The sequence below is a fragment of the Macaca mulatta genome, chromosome 10 (genome assembly GCF_049350105.2).
Source record: "Macaca mulatta isolate MMU2019108-1 chromosome 10, T2T-MMU8v2.0, whole genome shotgun sequence".
NCBI lineage: Eukaryota > Metazoa > Chordata > Mammalia > Primates > Cercopithecidae > Macaca > Macaca mulatta.
Genome location: NC_133415.1, coordinates 20,018,309 through 20,043,422, shown reverse-complemented (window position 1 = coordinate 20,043,422; position 25,114 = coordinate 20,018,309). Strand labels below are relative to the sequence as shown.

The 25,114-nt window shown below is 44.2% G+C and overlaps 1 protein-coding gene and 1 long non-coding RNA gene across 28 annotated transcripts in view; one reads left to right on the top strand and one right to left on the bottom strand.

The window, feature by feature from the left end:
* The window catches only part of EIF4ENIF1 (eukaryotic translation initiation factor 4E nuclear import factor 1), a 64,828-nt gene that overhangs the window by 35,000 nt on the left and 4,714 nt on the right, over positions 1-25,114 (bottom strand). For 25 of the 26 annotated variants that reach the window (XR_013399257.1, XR_013399254.1, XR_013399251.1 and 22 more), the window contains exons 3-6: positions 10,465-10,538; positions 6,836-6,963; positions 2,019-2,305; positions 1,263-1,464 (exon numbers count right to left, since the gene is read on the bottom strand). Coding sequence is in view for 19 of the 26 variants with exons in the window: in XM_028827798.2 (XP_028683631.1) it covers positions 1,263-1,464; positions 2,019-2,305; positions 6,836-6,963; positions 10,465-10,538 (691 nt within the window). In the remaining 7 variants the exon portion in view is untranslated. The remainder of the gene's footprint in view (positions 1-1,262; positions 1,465-2,018; positions 2,306-6,835; positions 6,964-10,464; positions 10,539-25,114) is intronic. The other variant, XM_077949931.1, reaches the window with a different exon arrangement.
* LOC144331801 (uncharacterized) lies at positions 11,319-15,661 on the top strand. Of its 2 annotated transcripts, none has more exons than XR_013399301.1 (3): positions 11,319-12,431; positions 12,537-12,837; positions 14,608-15,661. It is a non-coding gene; the product is annotated as an uncharacterized LOC144331801 (long non-coding RNA). The 2 variants fall into 2 exon arrangements; XR_013399303.1 differs by having other exon boundaries at positions 11,319-12,447.

Genomic DNA, 25,114 nt, shown 5'->3' with positions numbered 1-25,114 from the left:
TCTATGAAATGGGCATAAAAAAGTACCTACAAAAAAAAGAAAAAAAAAAAAAGGTACCTACACTGGTCGGGCGCAGTGGCTCACGCCTGTTATCCCAGCACTTTGGGAGGCTGAGGCGGGTGGATCACAAGGTCAGGAGATCAAGACCTCGGTGAAACCTCGTCTCTACTAAAAATACAAAAAATTAGCCAGGTGCGGTGGTGGGCACCTGTAGTCCCAGCTACTCAGGAGGCTGAGGCAGGAGAATGGCGTGAACCCGTGAGGCGGAGGTAGCAGTGAGCCGAGATGGCACCACTGCACTCCAGCCTGGGGGAGAGAGCAAGACTCCGTCTCAAACAAAACAACAACAACAACAACAAAGTGTACCTACACTATACAAGGTCATTAAGACACAAAGAATTACGTGGACAAAACACACTCAGCACTGTGTTTAGGACATAACTGCCCAATAAATGAGACCTCTCATGATTTCTGGGGAACTCTTTCATGTACACAGTGCTCTTACAGGATAACTTGAGACTTTTCTGTTTAGTGTGGCAGGCAGAACAAGTTAGGGAAATAGTACAATCTACACTTAGTAAATTCTCACTTTAGAAGCAGTTTCAGGGGCCGGGCATGGTGGCTCATGCCTATAATCCCAGCACTTTGGGATGCTGAGGTGGGTGGATCACCTGAGGTCAGGAGTTCGAGACCAGCCTGGCCAACACGGTGAAACTCCGTGTCTACTAAAAAGTGAAAAAATTACCGGGGCGTCATGGTGGGCACCCGTAATCCCAGCTACTCGGGAGGCTGAGGCAGGGGAGAATTGCTTGAATCAAGGAGAAAGTTTCAAGATCAGGATGCATCATGAAAAACTTGCCATTTCCTATACATCTGGTGCCCATTCCTAAGTGTACAATTAGCCAGTGATAATCACATCTCTATTTTATTTATTTTTGAGACAGTCTTCCTCTGTCACCCAGGCTGGGGTGCAGTGGCGTGATAGCTCACTGCAACCTCCACCTCCCAGTTTCAAGCAATTCTTGTGCCTCAGTCTCCTGAGTAGCTGGACTACAGGCGCCCGCAACCACATCCCGCTAATTTTTGTATTTTTAGTGGAGACGGGGTTTCGCCATGTTGGCCAGGCTAGTCTCAAACTCCTGACCTCAGGTGATCCGCCCGCCTCGGCCTCCCAAAGTGTCGGGATTACAGGTGTGAGCCACCATGCCTGGCCTACATCTCATTTTAAAACAGTGAACTTCCCTCCCAAAGTTTGAACTGACCTTCCTTCACAGAGGCTGTCCGTCGCCTTGTTCTTTTTCTCCCTTTGTGATCTTCTTCTAGTATCTTATCATCGAAGCCAGTCAGTTCGATGGTTTCAGACTGACTTGTGGGTCCAGCAGAGAACCACTCTGGTTCTTCTTCTGTGTAAGAATCATTTCTTCTACGCTCACCAAAGACACGCTTACTATCTCCAAACTCTCTCTGGAAAAGCACATAAAGCAAGATTAAAAAATTTCTAGTCAAGGCATTTCTACTTAAGAGTCAAGTTCTTCATTGTAAAGTTCAATAGTGAAAGGAAGATATGATGCTGTATACCTGAGGCCCATCACCATCCCCAGCTCTTCTTCCCTGACTGGTTTAAGAGCAGGCTGTGTTCATGCCTGTTCTCAAAGTAACCTGGTATAAATGAAGTGAATGCCAAGTCCCCAAGCACATGAACTACCGAAGAATCTAGAAGACAAACCCAGGTGGGGTGTGGTGGCTCACGCCTATAATCCCAGCACTTTGGGAGGCCGAGGCAGGCAGATCACCTAAGTTTGGGAGTTTGAGACCAGCCTGACCAATATGGAGAAACTCCGTCTCTACTAAAAATATAAAAAATTAGCCGGGTGTGGTGGTGCATGCCAGTAATCCCAGCTACTCGGGGGGCTGAGGCAGCGGCGAACCGAGATCACACCATTGCACTCCAGCCTGGGTAACAAGAGCGAAACTCTGTCTCAATTGGAAAAAAAAAAAAAAAAAAAGAAGAGACAAACCCTGAAACGCTTGTCCTTGAAGTCCCTCTCTCGGTCTCTTTCTCTCAAGTCTCGCAGGTCCTTATCGCTAAGACGGTGATCCTTCTCAAAGGTCCTGGCAGAGATTATCCTCCCACTGCCAATCCTACGTCCACCAAGCAGACGAAGCCCATCATTATCTTTCTCTAATGGACTTCCTGAGCGCCGGGAGCTAACAGCAGCTGTCACGTGGCAGCCCCCTCCAAAGCTCCGTCTCTGAGGGCTGAGAACAACATCTAAGTCATCTTCTTTCACACGCTCTCGTGGATCTGGAAGGATGTGGGAAAGAGAAAGTTAAACAAACCAACAAGGGTGTTCTCTTCTTTTTTAGATAGTATGTCCATGACTAATGGGAGGAAAGGGATGGTTGGAAGACATCACCACTAAAATTGAGCTATCAACAAATTCAGGGTAACATGTGCATTATGTATTTAAATAAGGCTGAGACATTGGCCTTTCTCTTTGCGGCAATAGAAGTACTTCACAATAAATGATTTTCCATGATTAGTCTCTGCAGTGCCTTTATTTCGACCAAATCCTTACCTAAGAATTATTAGCAAATGTTTTATCAACTAATAAACTACAGTAGGTGTATTTGAAAAAATAACTGATTAAAAAGTGCCTCTTCAACGAAATGGTGTTGAACGGTTAGATATCTACAGACAAAGAAATGAACTTAAATCTATATTTGGGGCTGGGCATGGTGGCTCATGCCTATAATCCAGCACTTTGGGAGATCAAGGCAGGGGATCACGAGGTCAGGAGTTCAAGACCAGCCTGGCCAAGATGGTGAAACCCCATCTCTACTAAAACTACAAAAATTAGCCGGGTATCGTGGCAGGTGCCTATAATCCCGGCTACTTGGGAGGCTGAGGCAGGAGAATTGCTTGAACCCAGAGGCAGAGGTTACAGTGAGCAGAGGTCACCCTGCTGTACTCTAGCCTGGGCGACAGAGTGAGACTCTGTCCCCCACCAAAAAAAAAAAAAAAAAAAAAAAATCTATATTTGGTACCAGATATATACAAAAACTAATTCAAAATGGATCACAGATCTAAATGTAAAACCTAAAACTAAAAATTCCTAGAACAAAATATAGGAGGAAATCCTTGTGGCACTGGGTTAGGCAAAGTTTTCTTAGGCATGACACCAAAAGCATGATCCATTTAAAAAACATTGATAGACTGGGCTTGATCAAAATTTAAAAATTTCTACTCTTTGAAAGACACTGTTTAGAGAATGCAAAGACAAGCCACAGATTGGGACAAAATATTTCAAAGCATTTTTCTGATAAAGGACTTAAATTCAGAACACATAAAACCTCTTAATTAAAAAAAACCAACCCAGTGGCTCATGCCTATAATCCCAGCACTTTGGGAGGCTGAGGTGGGTGGATCACCTGAGGTTAGGAGTTCGAGACTAGCCTGAACAACATGGTGAAACCCCATCTCTACTAAAAATACAAAATTAGCCAGGCGTGGTGGCAGGCACCTGTAATCCCAGCTACTTGGGAGGCTGAGGCAGGAGAATCACTTAAACCCAGGAGGTGAAGGTTGTAGTGAGCCGAGATTGCGCCACTGCACTGTAGCCTGGGTACCAAGAGCCAGACTACATCTCAAAAAAAAGAAAAAAAAACGCAACCCAATTAAAAAATAGACAAATGGTTTGAACAGACCCTTCACCAAAGAGGTTATGTGGAAGGCAAATAAGCATATGAAAAGATATTCAACATAATTAGTCATTAGGGAAATGCAAATTAAACCATGTGATACCACTACACACCTATTAGAATGGCTAAAATTGAAAAGACTGACCATTCCAAGTGCTGACGAGGATGTGGAGCAAGTGGAACTCTCATACACCACTGGTGGAAACATAAAATGGTACCACTACTTTGGAAAACAGTTTGGCAATTTCCCAGAAGGTTAAACATACATCTACTATACAACCCAACCATTTTAATCCTAGTTTTTTACCCAAGAGAAAAGCAAGCGTATGTCCAGAGACTTGTACATGAATGTTCATTGCAGCTTTGGTTATAACAGTCAAAAACTGGAAACAACCCAAATGTGCATCAACAGATAAACAGACCAACTGCTAAATCCATACAATGGAATACTATTAAGCAATGAAAATAAACTAGACACTCAACAACATGGATGAATCTTAATTATTCTTAGTGAAAAAAGCTACACAAGGAGTACATACTATAGTAACTACATTTATATAAAATTCTAGGAAATGGAAACTAATCTATAGGAACAAAGAAGACATAGAAAGCAGATCAGGCTGGGCACTATGGCTCATGCCTGTAATCCCAACACTTTGGGAGGTCAAGACAAGTGGATCACCTGAGGTTGGGAGTTCGACACCAGCCTGGCCAACAAGGTAAACCTTATCTCTACTAAAAATACAAAAATTGGGGCCAGGCACAGTGACTCATGCCTGTGATCCCAGCACTTTGGGAGGCCAAGGTGGGTGGATCACTTGAGGTCAGGAGTTCAAGACCAGGCTGGCCAACATGGTGAAATCCTGTCTCTACTAAAAATACAAAAATTAGTCGGGCGTGGTGGCACACGCCTATAATTCCAGCTACTTGGGAGGCTGAGGCTCGAGAATCACTTGAACCCGGGAGGCAGAGGTTGTAGTGAGCCGAGATTGCTCCACTGCACTCCAGCCTGGGTGACAGACGAAGACTCCATCCTGGTGGGGGCGGGTGGAGTTAGCTGGGCGTGGTGGAACGTGCATGTGTAATCTCATCTACTCAGGAGGCTGAGGCAAGACAGTCGCTTTATTTATTTTTTATTTATTTATTTATTTTTTTGAGACGGAGTCTCACTCTCTCGCCCAGCCTGGAGTGCAGTGGCCGGATCTCGGCTCACTGCAAGCTCCGCCTCCCGGGTTTACGCCATTCTCCTGCCTCAGCCTCCCGAGTAGCTGGGACTACAGACTCTCGCCACCTGGCCCGGCTATTTTTTTTGTATTTTTTTTTTTTTACTAGAGACGGGGTTTCACCGGGTTAGCCAGGATGGTCTCGATCTCCTGACCTCGTGATCCGCCCGTCTCGGCCTCCCAAAGTGCTGGGATTACAGGCTTGAGCCACCGCGCCCGGCCAAGACAGTCGCTTTAACCTGGGAGGCAGAGGTTGCAGTAAGCAGAGATCATGCCACTGTACTCCAGCCTGGGCGACAGAGGGAGACTCTCTCTCTCTCAAAAAAAAAAAAGTTACAGCGCTTGCTTGGGAAGGGGGAAGTGTTGGGGGCAGGTGCGCGGCTAAATGGAGGACACATAGGAATACTAGGGAACGTCTGGGGGTGATAAAAATGCTTATGTTGATTTTGGTAATGGTTTCACAGATGGATACACATGTCAAGACATCAAATGGTATACTTTTTGTGCAGGCTATCTGTAAATTCTATCTCAATAAATTTATTGATGTAGGAAGAACAAACAAGTCACCACACAAAAAATGTCTTCCTAGAAAAACCAGGAAACTGAAGATTAGTCCAAGTGAGAAAAATCTGCTTTAATTCTGTTATCACGAACAGCTCCTACAATGTTCGGTTGCATGCTTTACAGAATTTCTGTGCACAGTCTCAGTTTTTTCCAAACACAGGATACAATATGGACAGTTTTCTATGAGTCAGTACATCATGAACATTATTTGCCAATAAACACATCTGCAACATGGTTTTACAGGACAATGCAATGTAATATTCCTATATATGGATATACCGAAGTTTACATGACCCATTTCTACTGTTGGATATTTAGGTTCCTTCTCAGTTTTCATCACTGTAATAAAGTCTCTGCATATCTTTAATGATTCTGCTAGAATAAATTATTTGAGAGACATTACTGTGCTGAGTGGACTGACAGACTGTGTAGAAGGGTCTTACAGCTTAAACTAGAGCTGGGCTATCTTTTTCATTTAGTTCCAAGTTTTTATGATAGGTCGTCCTCTCATCTCAAAAAGATTTCTTGCAACAAGTTCCTTGACTGCTTTTATATTACCTGGTCTTCATTTCACCCTTAAACAACATTTCTAGTTTGAAGGGGTAAACTTTAAACTAGAAAAGTTGGAAGATCAGACTTAACTTCAGTCTCAAACCATATCAAAGCCTTGTATTCAGATCACAGTCCATTATGAATTAAGAATTGCCAGAACTAGGCTCAGCGCGGTGGCTCATGCCTGTAATGCCAACACTTTGGGAGGCCGAGGCAGGGGGATCACGAGGTTAGGAGTTCAAGACCAGCCTGGCCATGATGGTGAACACATCTACTAAAAATACAAAAATTAGCCGGGCATGGTGGCAGGCGCCTGTAATCCCAGCTACTTGGGTGGCTGAGGCAGAGAATTGCTTGAACCCAGGAGGCAGAGGTTGCAGCCTGGGTGACAGAGCAAGACTCCATCTCAAAAAAAAAAAAAGAATTGCCAGAACTAATTCATACCCGAGGACTGGTCTCACGTATGAGAGAAAGCATAATGAGATTTCCAGCACAGCTTTATGCTACCTACCACATCTAACTCAGTTATCCATGCCAATGAAAGATAATTAGCACTTTTAATTCGGAAGCACACGGCCTAACAGTCTTCTATAAGAAGATAGCTATATAATAGCTGTGACAAAGTAGACTATGACTTTACCCTGCTGATTAGGAAAAATCCAACTGATAAATCAGTTTCCTGATAATGACATTTCCCCTCAAAGCATAAAATTCTCAGAGCTAAGAATGAAACCAGCAGCCAAAAGCATGTCCCCAAAATCACTAACCCCACTTCTGAGTGACTGTATGCTCACCTACTATCCTGCGCACCAGGGAAGGCCGGTCGGTATCCAACTCTTTCTTCAGACTTTCCACTGGCGAGCTTCGCCCTGAAGCTGGGTAGAGAGAGGCATGCCACTTCTCAGGGTCCCAGACGCCATCACTACAGGTCAGAAAATACAAATGTTAGCACTTGCGCCCATGAACCATATAGGCCGTCTGATTTCTAAACCTCCTCAGCTATTAAGTTATGGAAACCCATTTCTCTGAGACAGGGTCTCGCTCTGTCACCCAGGATAGAGTGCAGTGGCATGACACTGCACCCTCTGCCTCCCAGGTTCAAGTGATTCTTCTGCCTCAGCCTCACCAGTAGCTGGGATTACAAGTGCCCACTACCACGTCTTGCTAATTTTTGTATTTTTAGTAGAGACAGGGTTTCACCAGTTGGCCAGGCCAGGTCTCTAACTCCTAACCTCAAGTAATCTGCCTGCCTTGGCTTCCCAAAGTGCTGGAATTACAGATGTGAGCCACTACGCCCAGCCGGAAACCCATTTCCAATATAAAGCTTCATGACTGCCTGCAGAATTGTTACCTCTTTTAATACGAAAACCAAAACATCTATTAATTCAGTAATACTTTGTTGTTGATCACACAACACCAGTAGTCTCTTGAAAACTAATGGTCTGTACACAATTGAAACATTCAGACCGTATACCTTGGAGTGCACATGGATTACAATAACTATGCCTGTACTATACAAAGAAGATGTTCCATAAATATTAACTGTTGTTTACTGAAGATTAACACAAAGGAGAAAAAAAAAATCCCTTAACTCTCTCACCAGAAGTAGTACCTGGATCATTTGATGTGTATTTTTCCAGAATTTCTATGCACAGTCTTAGTTTTTCCATAAGCAGGGCAGACAGCTCTTACGACCTAAAATGTGTAGTTTAGGTTTTATTTTGTTATTCTCTGTGTAACGAGGGGGTGGTGTGTAGTGCAGTGCACAGAGCAGAAACTTTGGAGCCCAAAAATCTGGACCCTAATTCTAGTTTGCCACCACTACTGGGAACATCCCAGACAAGTTACTGAGCTGCATCTTCTGCAGAAAGAACTTCCCAACCACCAGATTAGACCAGGTCATGCTATACACTAGCAATGTACTCCACACTTGTCCTTTGCAGCCTGTGATGTTTGCAATGATAAATTTTTACAAGTATTTGATTGTGTCCTTCCATAGACCAATGCTCCATGAAGCCATGGAATATTTTATAGAACCTGGCACAGTATTTATCACATAGCAGGTACCAATGAACATTTCTTGAATAAGTGAGTTAACTTTTCAGTCTCAAACTCCTCACAATAAAATATATACTACCTACCTTCTAGGGTAGTGGTGAGGATTATCTAGCATTTAAGAGCCCAACAAATTTTAGTTCTCAGAGAGGTGAAACAGAATGAAGCAGCTCTCTCCTCTTTCTTATTTTTATCACCAGGCACAGTCTCTGCTTCAGAAATAAAAGTTGTTTGTCTGCCCAGGATAACTTTGTTTTTATTTTTTTCAGACAGGGTCTCAGAGTTCTGTCACCCAGGCTGGAATGCAGTAAGTGGCATGATTATACCTCACGGCAGCCTGAAACTTCGGGGCTCAGGTGATCCTCCCACCTCAGACTCCTGAGTAGTTATGACTACAGGCACGTGCCACCATGCCCGGATAATTTTTTAAAATACATTTTGTAGGCCAGACGCGGTGGCTCATGCCTGCTAATCCCAACACTTTGGGAGGCCGAGGTGGGTGGATCACCTGAGGTCAGCAGATCGAGACCAGCCTGGCCAAAATGGTGAAATCCCGTCTCTACTAAAAATACAAAAATTAGCTAGGTGTGGTGGTGGGTGCCTGTAATCCCAACTACTTAGGATAATCGCTTGAACCCTGAAGGCGGAGGCTGTGGTGAGCCGAGATTGTGCCATTGCACTCCAGCCTGGGCAACAAGAGCGAAACTCTATCTCAAAAAAAAAAAAAAGAAAGAAAGAAAAATCCTAACTAATTGGAATAGCCATTATTCAAGTATCACCTTCATCAGGGAATGTGGTTGAGGCATCAAGGTTTTTTTTTTTTTCTTTGAGATGGTGTCTTGCTCTGTGGCCCAGGCTGGAGTGCAATGGCATGATCTTGGCTCACTGCAAGCTCTGCCTCCCGGGTTCGTGCCATTCTCCTGCCTCAGCCTCCCGAGTAGCTGGGACTACAGGCACATGCCACCACACCCAGCTCATTTTTGTATTTTTAGTAGAGACGGGGTTTCGTTATGTTGGCCAGGCTGGTCTCAAACCCCTGACCTTGTGATCCGCCTGCCTTGGCTGCCCAAAGTGCTGGGATTATAGGTGTGAGCCACTGCACCCGGCCCATCATTTCTTAAATATCAAGGTAGATGGTTTATATTAGCCTACATTTTTTTTAACATATAAAGCATCATATTAATGTTCAATTTCCTGGTTAAATAGGACTTTTTTTTTTTTTTTGAGATAGGATCTCTGTTGCTCAGGCTGGAGTGTAGTGATGCAATCATAATTCACTGCAGCCTCAAGTTCCTGGGCTCAAGCAAACCTCCTGCTTTGGCCTCCTGAGTAGCTGGGACTATAGGCACTATAGTACTATAGGTGCTATAAATACAAAAACATTAGCTGGGCGTGGTGGCGGGTGCCTTTAATCCCAGCTACTTGGGAGGCTGAGGCAGAAGAATCGCTTGAACCTGGGAGGTGAAGGTTGCAGTGAGCCCAGGTCGCGCCAGTGCACTCCAGCCTGAGCAAAAAGAGTGAGACTCTGTCTCAAAAAAAAAAAAAAAAAAAAAAGAAAAAAAAAAGAAATGACTAAGGTGGCCATAAGTAGTACAATATAGGATTATTGTAGGAGATTTTCAGATCATTTTTAGCTATCGTCTTCCCAAACCAAAGCCACCTTCTTCTGAAGGAAACTAAGATGCAATAAAGCTAATGTGAATGGCTAAATAGTTTTTTGTGGGAATGCAAAAAAAAAAAACTAAGAGCCCCCTTGAGCAGCATACCTAAGGCAGGTACCCTCAAAGTACAGTGCAAAAAACCACTGGTAAAGAGAGAAGACCCTGGTGAGGACTCCTGGTTGTTCTTTTTATTTTTTTTAAGACGGAGTCTCGCACTGTCACCCAGGCTGGAGTGCAGTGGTGCGATCTCAGCTCACTGTAAGCTCCGCCTCCCAGGTTCATGCCATTCTCCTGCCTCAGCCTCCCAAGTAGCTGGGACTACAGGCGCCTGCCACCACGCCAGGCTAATTTTTTGTATTTTTAGTAGAAACAGGGTTTCACTGTGTTAGCCAGGATGGTCTTGATCTCCTGACCTTGTGCTTTGCCCGCCTCGGCCTCCCAAAGTGCTGGGATTACAGGCGTGAGCCACCGCACCCGGTTGGGTTCAAGTCTTAAATTCTGCTTTCTGACTATGTGACTCTGACCAGATCATTTTTTAATTTAAGTTTCATGCCTACGTCGTTGAAACCCATCTTATTACCTCTTGAAAATCCTCTTTCATAATTCTACCAGAAAACTTCAAAACAATACAATTCTTAATTTACCAAGTTTGGTATAACAAAAAGTTATTGACTAGAAGTAGTTAAGGACTAGAATGACACACATACCTGTCATATTTTTCAGAAAGGCACGAAGGCCTCTGTTTAGAATGGGGGAGTTCTTTTATATCCAAGAGTTCTTCCTAAAAAGAGAAATCAAATAGTCATTTTGAATTACATTTCTTAGGCCACACACTTTAAACTTCTTTCTGTTCTGAATAATTCTAAGTGTCCATCTTAAACACTTCACACAATTCTTATTTATATCTTGCCTTATTTCAGAAAGGACTGGAGTACATCAAGGTTCTTACAAGCTCAAGCAGAATAATCTAGTAACTTAAAAGTGATCAGTTTCTGGCTAAAACATTCTCTCATAATTCCTATTCAATAACATTGTTATAGTCCATAACACTGAATGCTCAGCAAGGCAAGGAAACTTTAGTCTTAGATAAAACCTCTGCCTAATCTTACCAATTTTCAATGCATTAGATGCCAATTTACAAGGGGATAATGTTTTTTTTTTTTTTTTTTTTTTGAGATGGAGTCTCACTCTGTAGCCCAGGATGAAGTGCAGTGGCACAATCTTGGCCCACTGCAACCTCCGCCTCCTGGGTTCAAGCAATTCTCTCGCCTCAGCCTCCCAAGTGGCTGGGATTACAGGCACCTTCCACCATGCCCGGCTAATTTTTGTGTTTTTAGTAGCGACAGGGTTTCACCATGTTAGCCAGGCTGGTCTCAAACCCCTGACCTCAGGTGATCTGCCCGCCTCAGCCTCCCAAAGTGCTGGGATTACAAGTGTGAGCAACCAGACCCGGCAGGCAATAGTTTTTTTTAAATGTAATGTTGCAAGACTAAAAAAACACAAAAAACATCCATATACTGTGTACCTGGATTTACCTATTAACATTTCTCCCTATTTATCATTTACTTTTTTTTTTTTTTGCAGAATTTAAAAAAATTGATACAGATCTTTGTATATATTTATGGGGTACATGTGATAATGCTGTTACATGTATAAACTGTTTAATGATCTAGTCAGGATATCTGGGGTGTCCATTACCTCAAGTATTTATCCTTCCTATGTTTTGGAGACATTTAAAGTCCTCTCTTCTAGCTATTTTGAAATATACAATACACTTGTTAACCATAGCCACTCTATTCTATCAAACATTAGAACTTATTCCTTCTTCAACTGTATGTTTGTACCCATATAATCAACCTCTTTGTATTCTGCCATCCCACCCACATACCTTTCCCAGACTCTGGTATCTATCATTCTATTCTCTACCTCCATGAAGTCAAGTTTTTTGGCTTCCACATATGAGCGAGTTTGGTTTTTTTTTTTACTAACTTGAGAGTAAATTGCCTAAGTCATGATACCTTATTCCTAAATACTTCAGTGCCTATTTCCTAAGAATGACGATATTCTTTTACAGCCTGTTATCCAGCTCCATGAGAGAATTTGGCCCTACAGAAAATGACTGAGTGACTATTTTCTCCTCTCAAGGATGTACTTAGCCGGTATCCGATGCACAGGAGAGAGGCTAATCCCTCACATATAACAGATGCTTCAGGGCATAAGGACTTACTTCTGCAGACTCAAGTTGAGAAGAACTGCCAGTTTTTTAAATAACTACAGTTATCGATAATAATATTTTCTAATCTACCTTCCCAATTCCAGTTTTGTAAACTGACCCAATAATATCCTTTATATTGATCTTCCCCCTCCAACACAGGATCCAGTCTAGAATCAGATATTTGATTGTTGTATCTCTCTTTGGTCTCCCTTAATCTAGAACATTTCTACAACTTTTGTCTCTTATGATATTGACATTTCTAGAGAATATAGTCCCTTTCTGTGAAAGAACATTATTCATTTTGAGTTGGTCTGATGTTTTCTCATGATTAGACTGAGACTAAATATCCATGGGGCAGATTACTAACTGAAGAGGTGTTGTGCCCTTCTTAGACCATCACTTCTGGATGCCCATGATGTTCATCTGTCCTTTATCCGTGGTGCTAATTTTGATCATTTGGTCAAAGTTTTCCCTAGTTTCTCTACTATTTAGTTACTACTTTCCCATTTGCATTTAGCATGCAATTTGGATGATTTAAAATCATCCAAATATCTTGGTCTCCAGTTTTCCCCTTAAGTTAGCATCCATTAATGATTCTTGACCAAACCACTCTTCATTTTGCCACTCTAGCCCCTCTCTCCATATTTACCAGCCAGCATTTGGCATCCTACTGTAAAGGCAAGTCCTTCTTTCTCCCGTTTATATACCTATGTATTATTGGTATGGACTCACAGACTCCTAGTTTTTTTTTTTTTCTTTTTTTTTGAGACAGAGTCTTGCTCTGTCGCCCAGGCTAGAGTGCACTGGCGTGATCTTGGCTCACTGCAACCCTTGCCTCTTGCGTTGAAGAAATTCTTCCACCTCAGCCTCCTGAGTAGCTAAGACTACAGACATTCACCACCATGCCTGGCTAATGTTTTTTGTATTTTTAGTAGAGACAGAAATTCACCACGTTGGCCAGACTGCTCTGGAACTCCTAACCTCAAATGATCTGCCTGTCTCGGCCTCCCAGAGTGCTGGGATTACAGGTGTGAGCCACGGTGCCCGGCCGACTCCTGGTTTTTCTGTTGGTCTATAACTCATTAATATCCTGAATTAGGTGGTGCTCAAACTGTCCCAGATTTTGCCAGTGGGTGCCTTTTCAAACTGGCCCATGTGTCTTTTTCAACATGCCATCTTTTTTTTTTTTTAAAGACTGCCATACGTTCTGGCTTATCTTGTATTCATCCTGTACCAGCCCTAGAATCAGCTATTTCTGAGAAATCCTAGTTTCTTTAAGTGGGGAATTGCATAAAACACCAAGGTCTTGGAACCGGGTATCCTCATTTGCTTGAAGGCCCTTTCAGTAGAGCTAGGAAATATATGCACTTACGTATACACACATATATATACACACATGCACACTAACACACATATCTACCCATACACACACGCACACTAACACACATATCTACCCATATATACACACATGCACACTAACACACATATATACCCATATACACAGCAAATTACTGCCTCCTTTTGGCATATTTTGAAATATTTTTTATAATAAAGTTAAAAAAAAAAAAAAAGCAATTCCGAAACTTTCAGCACCAGTAAAATGCTGCAACTGCCTTGTAAAAAAGCACATACCACTATGCCATGACTTTGACAACACTCCCATCCCAGGCCTTGCAATAGGAGAATGTGCACTGACTGCTTCTCAGATCACTGATTCCACATCTTGGGGTGAGGATGGAGGGACAGATTTGCTCACTCAGCCCACAAGAATCACTGGGTATAGCATACCATGAATTCTCTCAGTGTTTACAGAAAACTGAAGCATCTAAATGTTTTCTTCAGGACAAGAAAATGCCTTAGGACTAGATGATATTTTAGTTTTAAGACCAGGATATCAATCAGGCATTTGCATTAATTTAGGATTTATTTATGAATTACCTGTCTTTTAAGTGGATAGAAATACGAATAAAACTTTGGAAGACTGAGATAGAGTTCCAAATATAAGGAAATATCTGGAGGCTGTTCAAAATTCTGAAAAAAATTGTCGAAGAACTGACATACAACCTATAAATCACCAGTGAAGACAGGAGTTAGCTGGGTGCAGTGGCTCACACCTGTACTCCCAGAACTTTGGGAGGCTGAAGTGGGAGGACTGCTTGAGTCCAGGAGTTCAAGATCAGCCTGGGCAATATAAGGAGACCCCATCTCTACAAAACAAATTTTAAAATTCATTGAGTGGGCCGGGCACGGTGGCTCACACCTGTAATCCCAGCACTATAGAAGGCTGAGGCAGGTGGATCACTGGAGGCCAGGAGTTTGAGACCAGCCTGGCCAACATGGTGAAACCCCATCTCTACTAAAAATATAAAACTTAGCCAGGTGTGGTAGCGGGTGCCTGTAATCCCAGCTACTTTTAGGGAGGCTGAGGTTGCAGTGAGCTGAGATCGCACCACTGCACTCCAGCCTGGGTGACAGAGCAAGACTCCATCTCAAAAAAAAAAAAAAAAAAAAAAAAAAAAAAATTCATCAAGTGTGGTCCCTGCTACTCAGGAGGCTGAGGTGGGAGGGTCACGAGCTCAAGGCTATAGTGATCCACCACTGCTCTCCATCCTGGGTGAGAGAGACCCTGTCTCAGAAAAAGAAAAAAACAAAAAAACACTATGGGAGAGTCCAGAGACATCTGCAGAGCAAACATGGTTTCAGATCTATAGGGTTAGCAAAACTTTGGGGCTGGGGTGAGGGGTGCAGGGAGGATGGAGCAATAGTAGTTATGAAGGTATCAGATATTACTACAATACAGAAATCCTAAGGACAAAAGGACTTAAAATTTTTCTAGTAGAAACAGGAAGGACCTTGCAATATAGTAAATACTTACACATAATGCTACAGGAAAAACCACTGCAAAGCAATTTTTTACTCTTAGAAGTAACTAAAGATTATCACATATTCCCTTACTACCCCATGCAGATACTAAACTAAGAACCCTAATGTGCTTGTATTAACTCAAAGACAATCTTTCACACTTAAATGTGTAAATTCTTAATGTACAGAAGTTTCTAAGTGGTGTTTTGTTTGAAACCTTTACCTCCAAAGGTAACAGGGATCCCAATAGGTGTTCTCAATTACTACTACAGTTGTTTGCTGAACTCTATAATGATTTTACTTATTTATTTAGGAGTCACCTGGGAAAGGTTAACACTTTAACACAACCACAAAACATCCAGAAAAGCCTAATTTTGGTCCTATTGATGGGGAATCAAAAAATACTTTACCAGAAGTAACAGTCTTAAAAAAAGGAAAATAGGAGCCTAAAGAGAGAGAACAACTAAATGTAATATGGTATCCTGGATGGAATCCTGGAACAGAAAAACCGTATTAGCTTAAAAATAAGAAACTGTGGGCCGGGCGCGGTGGTTCACGCCTGTAACCCCAGCACTTTGGGAGGCCGAGGCGGGCGGATCAGGAGGTCAGGAGATCGAGACCATCCTGGCTAACACGGTGAAACCCCGTCTCTACTAAAAATACAAAAAATCAGCCAGGTGTGGTGGCGGGCGCCTGTAGTCCCAACTACTCCGGAGGCTGAGGCAGGAGAATAGCGGGAACCCGGGAGGCGGAGCTTGCAGTGAGCCGAGATGGAGCCACTGCACTCCAGCCTGGGTGACAGAGCAAGACTCTGTCTCAAAACAAAACACAGTTTGCTCTCTTTATAACTGTCCACATAATATGTCCTGTGTGCCTAGTCCAGTGCTTCACATAGGCAGATGACTCTCGTCCCCGCCCCTTTAGGTCTTCCAGTCTCTCAAGTTTTTTTTTTGGAGATGGAGTCTCACTGTCACCCAGGCTGGAGTGCAGTGGCATGATCTCAGCTCACTGCAACCTCTGCCTCCCAGGTTCAAGCAATTCTCCTGCCTCAGCCTCCCGAGTAGCTGGGATTACAGGCATGCACCACCATGCCTGGCTAATTTTGTATTTTTAGTAGAGACAGGGTTTCTCCATGTTGGTCAGGCTGGTCTCGAACTCCTGACCTCAGGTGACTCGCCCACCTCGGCCTCCCAAAGTGGTGGGATTACAGGCATGAGCCACTGTGCCCAGCTAATTTGTTCTTGTATTTTAGCAGAGATGCGGTTTCATCATGTTGGCCAGGCTGCCTGAGCTCAGGTAATCTGCTTGCCTTGGCCTCCCAAAGTGTTAGGATTATGGGCGTGAGCCACCATGCCTGGCCAAGAGAAGAGTTCTTAAACTTGCCATCTCATCAAGAGCCCTTAACATTATTCGTGGAAATACCCCTTTGGGATATTTTCAAAGAAAGCATTCAACCGTGGCTAAAGACAGAATACTTGGAAAGTGCCTACTCTAACTAGAAGTGCTCCCTTCTTATGAGTATTTCAAGAAAGGATGTGGTATTACCCTTTTGGAGAGCTTTTTTTTTTTAATCTATCCTTTTGGAGATTTTTTTTTTTTTTTTCTTTTTTGAGACAGGGTCTCACTCTCAGGCTGGAGTGCAGTGGCACGAACATAGTTCACTGCAGCCTCAAACTCCTGGGCTCAAGTGATCTTTCTTGCCTCAGCCTCCCAAGCAGCTAAGACTACAGGCGCATGCCACCAGTTAATTTTAAAAAATTTTTGTGGCCGGGCGCGGTGGCTCAAGCCTGTAATCCCAGCACTTTGGGAGGCCGAGACGGGCGGATCACAAGGTCAGGAGATCGAGACCATCCTGGCTAACATGGTGAAACCCCGTCTCTACTAAAAATACAAAAAACTAGCCGGGCGAGGTGGCGGGCGCCTGTAGTCCCAGCTACTCCGGAGGCTGAGGCAGGAGAATGGCGTGAACCCGGGAGGTGGAGCTTGCAGTGAGCTGAGACCCGGCCACTGCACTCCAGCCTGGGCGACAGCGCGAGACTCCGTCTCAAAAAAAAAAAAAAAAAAAAAAAAAAAATTTTTGTAGAGATGAGGTCTTGCTGTGTTGCCCAGGCTGGTCTGAACTCTTAGGCTCAAGTGATCATCTTGCCTCAGCCTCCCAAAGTGCTGGGATTACAAGTGTGAGCCACTGTCCCTAGCCTGGAAAGTGTTAACCCATAGGAACCTACTGATCACGAATGAATTCATTAAGATTACCATACGGAGAATACAAGAGTTAATACCTGAGACTTCACTTTTTGCACAGGTTACTAAATCCTGACTAGGCAAGAACAAGCTGCTAACTGCCCAAAAATCACACACCCAAGGAAGCATAAACATATTTTCTTAGTTGCAGCAGCCTTCCTTAAAGAAAATGGGTCAAGCCTCCCAAAACCTATTGGGGAATTGCTATTATGAACACCCATTTTTGGTGATCAGTATTAAAGTGGAAAGCAAATGAATCTCAACAAAAGCCCAAAAGAACAATGGTTAAAATCCTTATCCATTTCTTTCTGCAGAAATCCTATGCAGAAGCAACTATGCATTCTGATGGACATTCTGACATTATGTAGAATTTCATGTAAGTCACATTTATGGAAGGGGGATTAAAAGGGAAATATTCCTGGCCGGGCGTGGTGGCTCACACCTGTAATCCCAGTACTTTTGGAGGGTGAGGCAGGCGGATCACTTGAGGTCAGGAGTTTGAGACCAGCCTAACATGGAGAAATCCCATCTATACTAAAATTACAAAAAATTAGCTGGGTATGGAGACGTGCGCCTGTAATCCCAGCTACTGGGGAGGCTGAGGCAGGAGAATCACTTGAACTCGGGAGGCGGAGGCTGCAGTGAGCCGAGATTGCACCATTGCACTCCAGCCCAGGCAACAAGAATGAAACTCCCTCTCAAAACAAAACAAAATAAAACTAAAACAAATGGAACAGGCAGAGGCCGGGTGCAATGGCTCACATCTGTAATCCCAGCACTTTGGGAGACCAAGGTGGGCAGATCACTTGAGGTCAGGAGTTTGAGACCAGCCTGGCCAACATGGCGAAATCCTGTCTCTACTAAAATTAAAAAAAAATTAGCTGGGCATGGTGGCACATGCCTGTAATCCCAACTACTCAGGAGGCTGAGGCAGGAGAATCACTTGAACCTGGGAGGTGGAGGTTGCAGTGAGTCAAGATCTTGGTACTGCACTCCATCCTGGGCGACAGAGCAAGACTCTGTCTCAACAACAACCAAAAAGGAACAGGTAGTAAAAAGCAGTCAGAAGCTATTCTCTACGGTCTTACCAGCCAGCCCGTTCTAAGAACTTCCAGTTAGATAGGTTTTCTGGACAGCCGACACACTAAGATTGAATATTTTTTTTTTCGAGACAGAGTCTCACTCTGTTGACCACGCTGGAGTGCAATGATGCAATCATAGCTCACTGCAGCCTCAACTTCCCAAGCTCAAGTGATCCTCCCACCTTAGCCTCTTGAGTATCTGGGACCACAGGTGCACACCACCACCCCTGGCTTTTTTTTTTTTTTTTTTTTAAAGAGATGGGGTCTCACTATGTTGTCCAGTCTGGTAGTGAACTCCTGGGCTCAATTCGTCCTCCCACCTTGTCCTCCCAATGACTTTTCATACCACAATTTTACCTTCTCCAACATAAATAGGTATCCTTATATTAGCTTAAGAAGTTTGTAACTAAATTTGTCACAGAAATGTCACCTGTTAGAGTTACTACTCAGTTTATGAAAGATACATTTAAAGTTATCAAACAAGATTTTTATACAGGAAAAACTGACCACCTGATTCCTGTTTCAACCTAGGATTTAAATCACAGTTACTCTTTTCTCTGCAGATTGGCTTCAAGTCTTCTGATTATATCCAAGAAGGCTAGGATTACTCAAGTCAGTCACATCAACTGCTTGTCCATTTTCCTGATTGTTTTAAAGGAAAGACAAACATGGCTGTCCTGACTGCTATGACCAATTGGCCTACCACACGAATTAGGGTGGCCTCCTTTACAGATCCCTGGAGACACTAATGACTACAATAATGCCATTTTGTAACTAGTCAAGGTTATGAAGAGTCCACATGGGGCCAGATGCAGTGGCTCACACCTGTGATTCCAGCACTTTAGGAGGCTGAGGCAGGAGGATTGCTGAGGTCAGGAGTTGGAGACCAGCCTGGGCAATGTAATGAGATCCTATCTCTACAAAGAAATGAAAAAACAAGCCATGTGTGGTGACACACACCTGTAGTCCTAGCTACTCAGGAGGCTGAGGTGGAAGGATCACTTGAATGCAGAGTTCAAGGCTGCAGTGAGTTAACTGTACCACTGCACTCCAGCCTGGATAACACAGTGAGAGCCTGTCTCCAAAAAAAAAAAAAAAAATTCCACATGAAGTTAAACTAAGATAATTCAACATTCACTTTTACCTTTAACACGCATGTTTAACACTCATCAGTATCAAGCGAATGTTCTGAGTGTCTCTGCTTTTATTCCCTGTCCAACTGGCAGGTGACAGTCATTTAATAAGGAATCAGTGGCAAAATACAGGAGCAAAAGAAGAACAGCATAACGTATGTATCCTCTATAAGATTAGTCTATTTAGGCCGGGCGCGGTGGCTCAAGCCTGTAATCCCAGCACTTTGGGAGGCCGAGACGGGCGGATCACGAGGTCAGGAGTTCGAGACCATCCTGGCTAACACGGTGAAACCCCGTCTCTACTAAAAAATACAAAAAAAAAAAAACTAGCCGGGCGAGGTGGTGGGCGCCTGTAGTCCCGGCTACTCGGGAGGCTGAGGCAGGAGAATGGCGTAAAAACCCGGGAGGCGGAGCTTGCAGTGAGCTGAGATCCGGCCACTGCACTCCACCCTGGGCGACATAGCGAGACTCTGTCTCAAAAAAAAAAAAAAAAAAAAAAAAAAAAAAAAAAGATTAGTCTATTTGGCCGGGTGCAGTAGCTTACGCCTGTAATCCCAGCACTTTGGTAGGCAGCAGCAGGTGGATCACTTGAGGTCAGGAGTTTGAGATCAACCTTACCAATATGGTGAAACCCCGTTTCTACTAAAAATACAAAAATTAGCTGGCCATCGTGGCACATGCCTGTAATCCCAGCTACTCAGGAGGCTGAGGCAGGAGAATTGCTTGAACCTGGGAGGCAGAGGTTGTAGTGAGCCAAGATCACAACACTGCACTCCAGCCTGGGTGACAAGAGTGAGACTCAGTCTCAAAAAAAAAAAAAAAAAAAGAGTCTGTTCACTTGAAGAAAAAATCATGGATCTGAGGCTGGGCGTGGTGGCTGAGGCCTGTAATGACAGCACTTTAGGAGGCCAAGGTGGGTGGCTCATGAGGTCAGGAGATCGAGACCATCCTGGCCAACATGGTGAAACCCATGTGTACTAAAATGCAAAAAAATTAGCTGGGCGTGGTGGCGCACGCCTGTAGTCTGCGGCTACTCAGGAGGCTGAGGTAGGGGAATTGCTTGAACCCGGGAGGCAGAGGTTGCAATGAGCCGACATCGGGCCACTGCACTCCAGCCTGGCGACAGAGCAAGACTCCATCTCAAAACAAAAAACAGAAAAAAAACCCACATGGATTTGAATAGCGGAATGGCCTAAAACATTTCTATTTTGTATTTCAAGCAGAAGACGGCATTGCTAACAGAATAGCAGGTATTATATTCCTTAATAACTGGTGAACAAGTGCCTCTGGTGAAGAGAAAGTTGAATTAGCAGCACTGCCAGGTGATTTTTTTTTTTTTTTTTGAGACAGGGTCTCTCTTTGTTGCCCAGGCTGTAGTGCAATGACCCGATGATGGCTCACAGCAGCCTCAAATGATTCTCTCACCTCAGTCCCCTGTCCCTCACCTCTGAGTAGCTGAGACTAGAGGCAACATGCCACCATACCCAGCTAATTTTTAAATTTTTTTTGTAGTGACAGGGTCTTGTCATCCTGCCCAGGCTGGTCTTGAACTCCTGGGCTCAAGCAATCCTCCCATCTCAGTCTCCTTAACTGCTGGGATTACAAGTGTGAGCCACTACACTCAGTCAGGAGGCGATCATTTCTTTTTTTTTTTTTTTGAGACGGAGTCTCGCTCTGTCGCCCAGGCTGGAGTGCAGTGGCGCAATCTCGGCTCACTGCAAGCTCCGCCTCCTGGGTTTACGCCATTCTCTTGCCTCAGCCTCCCGAGTAGTTGGGACTACAGGCGACCGCCACCTCGCCCGGCTAGTTTTTTTGTATTTTTTAGTAGAGATAGGGTTTCACCGTGTTAGCCAGGATGGTCTCGATCTCCTGACCTCGTGATCCACCCGTCTCGGCCTCCCAAAGTGCTGGGATTACAGGCTTGAGCCACCGCGCCCGGCCTAGGAGGCGATCATTTCTTAAGCCAATGGTTCTCAAACTTGAACCAGAGTCAGAATCCCCTGAAGAGCTTGTTAAATGCAGAAGGTTAAGCTCTACTCCCCAAGTTTCTCCTTTAATACCACTGGGAAGAGGCCTGAGATTTGTATTTCTAACAAGTTACCAGATGATGCTAATGCTAGTTCAGGGACCACACTTTGAGAACCATTGTCTAAACCACTTTTAAACCACAACTTTCAGGTGAGACCCCACTCTATAACCTCCAAAAGTCCTTCAACAGGATCCAATCACTTTAAAAATGCATACTTAGATACTACCAAGATATAGCTTTTGGTCTTAGGAATCTGGCCTAAAAAACAGACCAGCATTTACAACTTAGGGGCTCCAGACCCTCAGGGTAACAGGTGCATATGATAAACCCACTTATAACCATCCCACACTGAGGTTTAGGAGTAGGCCTGAAAGCACCCAATGTGACTCTAACTTGAGTTCCTAAGATATTCTTGGAATCACAATGAACATCATCTGAACCCCAAATAACAACTACGCATCCTCTGAGTTACTTGACACCACCAACACCATTTATCAAGTTCTCTAAGGAAGACTAAAGCCTTGATACTCAAAGTATAGTCAGTGGGCCGGGCGCGGTGGCTCAAGCCTGTAATCCCAGCACTTTGGGAGGCCGAGACAGACGGATCACGAGCTCAGGAGATCGAGACCATCCTGGCTAACACGGTGAAACCCCGTCTCTACTAAAAAAAATACAAAAAACTAGCCGAGCGCGGTGGCGGGCGCCTGTAGTCCCAGCTACTCGGGAGGCTGAGGCAGGAGAACGGCGTGAACCCGGGAGGCGGAGCTTGCAGTGAGCTGAGATCCGGCCACTGCACTCCAGCCTGGGCGGCAGAGCGAGACTCCGTCTCAAAAAAAAAAAAAAAAAAAACAACAAAGTATAGTCAGTGGACCAGCAACATGTGCACCACTTGGGAGTGGGTTAAAAAGCAGAATCTTCAGGACCACCCCTCCTTACCACTCAGAATTCCTTCCCCAAGGCCTAAACATGATTCCCCAGGCATATTAACATTTGAGAAACAAGCTGAACTAAAGATGTCTTAGCACAAAAGGAAACTCTGGTACATTATCCTGAAAAGCACCTGACCAAAACATCTGTACTTCTTCTACTCATGGGGGAGAAACAAAAACTCTTTGAGTTCTGAACAACAAACTACTAACATTATCGCAGAAAGCAACTGAACACTAAACTAAGAAGGATCAAAGGTTAAGGGGCCAATGTCTTTTTTTGACCCTGTAAGTAAACATACACACCTACAAGTTTCCACAGAATACACCACCTATTAAAAAAAAAAAGTCACCGGCCAGCTCACACCTGTAATCCTAGCACTTCAGGAAGCCAAGGTGGGCAGATCACCTGAGGTCGGGAGTTCGAGACCAACCTGACCAACGTGGAGAAACTCTATCTCTACTAAAAATACAAAAATTAGCTGGGTGTGGTGGCACATGCCTGTAATCCCAGCTACTCAGCAGGGTGAGGCAAGAGAATAGGTTGAACCTGGGGGACGGAGGTTGCCGTGAGCCAAGATCACGCCATTGCACTCCAGCCTGGGCAACAAGAGCGAAACTCCACCTCAAAATCACCAATGAGAACAGTTTCCCTTTACTGCTTCCAGATCTAGCCCATGAACTTGAAGTGGCAGAAACATCATTAGTCTATTTATTCCAGTAGTTTGATCTCAGTATATAGAAAAGGAAGAAGGATGGTTTGAGTATTATTCCAGTTGTGGAACTAACATATTTATTATAGTGCTAGTAACATATAATCATTTCAAGCTCTCTTTAAAGGGAGAAGACTTCGTTATCCCCAAGTCCCGCATAAAATTACTAGAGTGTTGAAAAACATGAAAGTACTACCCTAACACTGCCTAAACACTATCCTAAAATTGTCATTAACTAAATCCTCTTAAGAGTAGAAAGTAAACCTATCTCCAATTAATTTGGTAGAAAAGACTTAAATCTAAGCTCCACTGTCATTAAGCTAAAAAATGCTTTTAACCAGTTCTTCAAGGCACATTTATCTAAGTATGACAGAATTCTGAGGTTGGACTGTCAAAAATGGACAATACTGAGGTTCTTAATCTTTACTGCAAAGAAACATAAGTCCTACCCTAAGAAAGAGAAATTATCTTCCTAAAAATGACTTAAGCATAAAGATAGAAACATACACAAAGATGAAATATACTTTTTTTTTTTTTTTTTTTTGAGACGGAGTCTCGCTGTCGCCCAGGCTGGAGTGCAGTGGCCGGATCTCAGCTCACTGCAAGCTTCGCCTCCTAAGTTCACGCCATTCTCCTGCCTCAGCCTCCTGAGTAGCTGGGACTACAGGCGCCCACTACTGCGCCTGGCTAATTTTTTGTATTTTTAGCAGATACGGGGTTTCACTGTGGTCTCGATCTCCTGACCTTGTGATCCGCCCGCCTCGGCCTCCCAAAGTGCTAGGATTACAGGCATGAGCCACCGCGCCTGGCCGAAATATACATGTTAACCTCTGATCAGTGTGTGAAAGTGATTCAAAAGCCTCTCTGCCTGGACTCTACCAGTAGACAACCGGTTAGAACTTTAGTTCAAAAAGTACTGGAAAGGCTGGGTGCGGTGGCTCACACCTATGATCCCAGCACCATGGGAGGCTGAGGCAGGTGGATCACCTGAGGTCAGGAGTTCCAGACCAGACTGACCAACATGGAGAAACCTTGTCTCTACTAAAAATGCAAAATTAGCCGGGCATGGTGGTACATGCCTGTAATCCCAGCCACTCGGGAGGCTGAGGCAGGAGAATCGCTTGAACCTGCGAGGCGGAGGTTGCAGTGAGCCGAGATCGCACCATTGCACTCCAGCCTGAGCAGCAGGAGCGAAATTTCATCTCAATAGTAATAATAATAATAGGGCCGGGCGCGGTGGCTCAAGCCTGTAATCCCAGCACTTTGGGAGGCCGAGACGGGCGGATCACGAGTTCAGGAGATCGAGACCATCCTGGCTAACACGGTGAAACCCCGTCTCTACTAAAATACAAAAAAAAAAAATAATAATAATAATAATAATAATGATGATGTACTGGAAGGGGCCGGGCTCGGTGGCTCACACCTATAATCACAGCACTTTGGGAGGCCGAGGTGGGTGATCACCTGAGCTCAGGAGTTTGACACCAGAAACACAGTGAAACCGTCCCTACTAAAAATAAAAAATAAAAAAAATAGGCCAGGCACACTGGCTCACACCTGTAATTCCAGCATTTTGTGGGGCTGAGGCAGTTGGATCACCTGAGATCAGGAGTTCAAGACCAGCCCAGCCAACCTGGCAAAAACCCATCTCCACTAAAAATACAAAAATTAGCTGGGCGTGGTGGCGCATGCCTGTAATCCCAGCTACTTGGGAGGCTGAGGCAGCAGAATCACTTGAACCCCAGAGGCGGAGGTTGCAGTAAGCTGAGATAGCACAACTGCACTCCAGCCTGGGCGACAAGAATGAAACTCCGTCTCAAAAATAAATAAATAAATAAAAATACAAAAACAAAATTAGCTGGGTGTGGCAGCGTGCGCCTATAGTCCCAGCTACTTGGGAGGATGAGGCAGGAGAATCACTTGAACCAGGGAGGCAGAGGTTGCAGTGAGCCAAGATCACGCCACTACACTCCAGTCTGGGCGACAGAGCAAGACTACGGCTCAAAAAAAACAAAACAAAACAAAACAAAAAGTACTGGAAGGGGGCTGGGCACAGTGGCTCACACCTGTAATCCCAGCACTTTGGGAGGCTGGTGCAGGTGAATCACTTGAGGTCAGGATTTTGAGATGAGCCTGGCCAACATGGCGAGATCCCG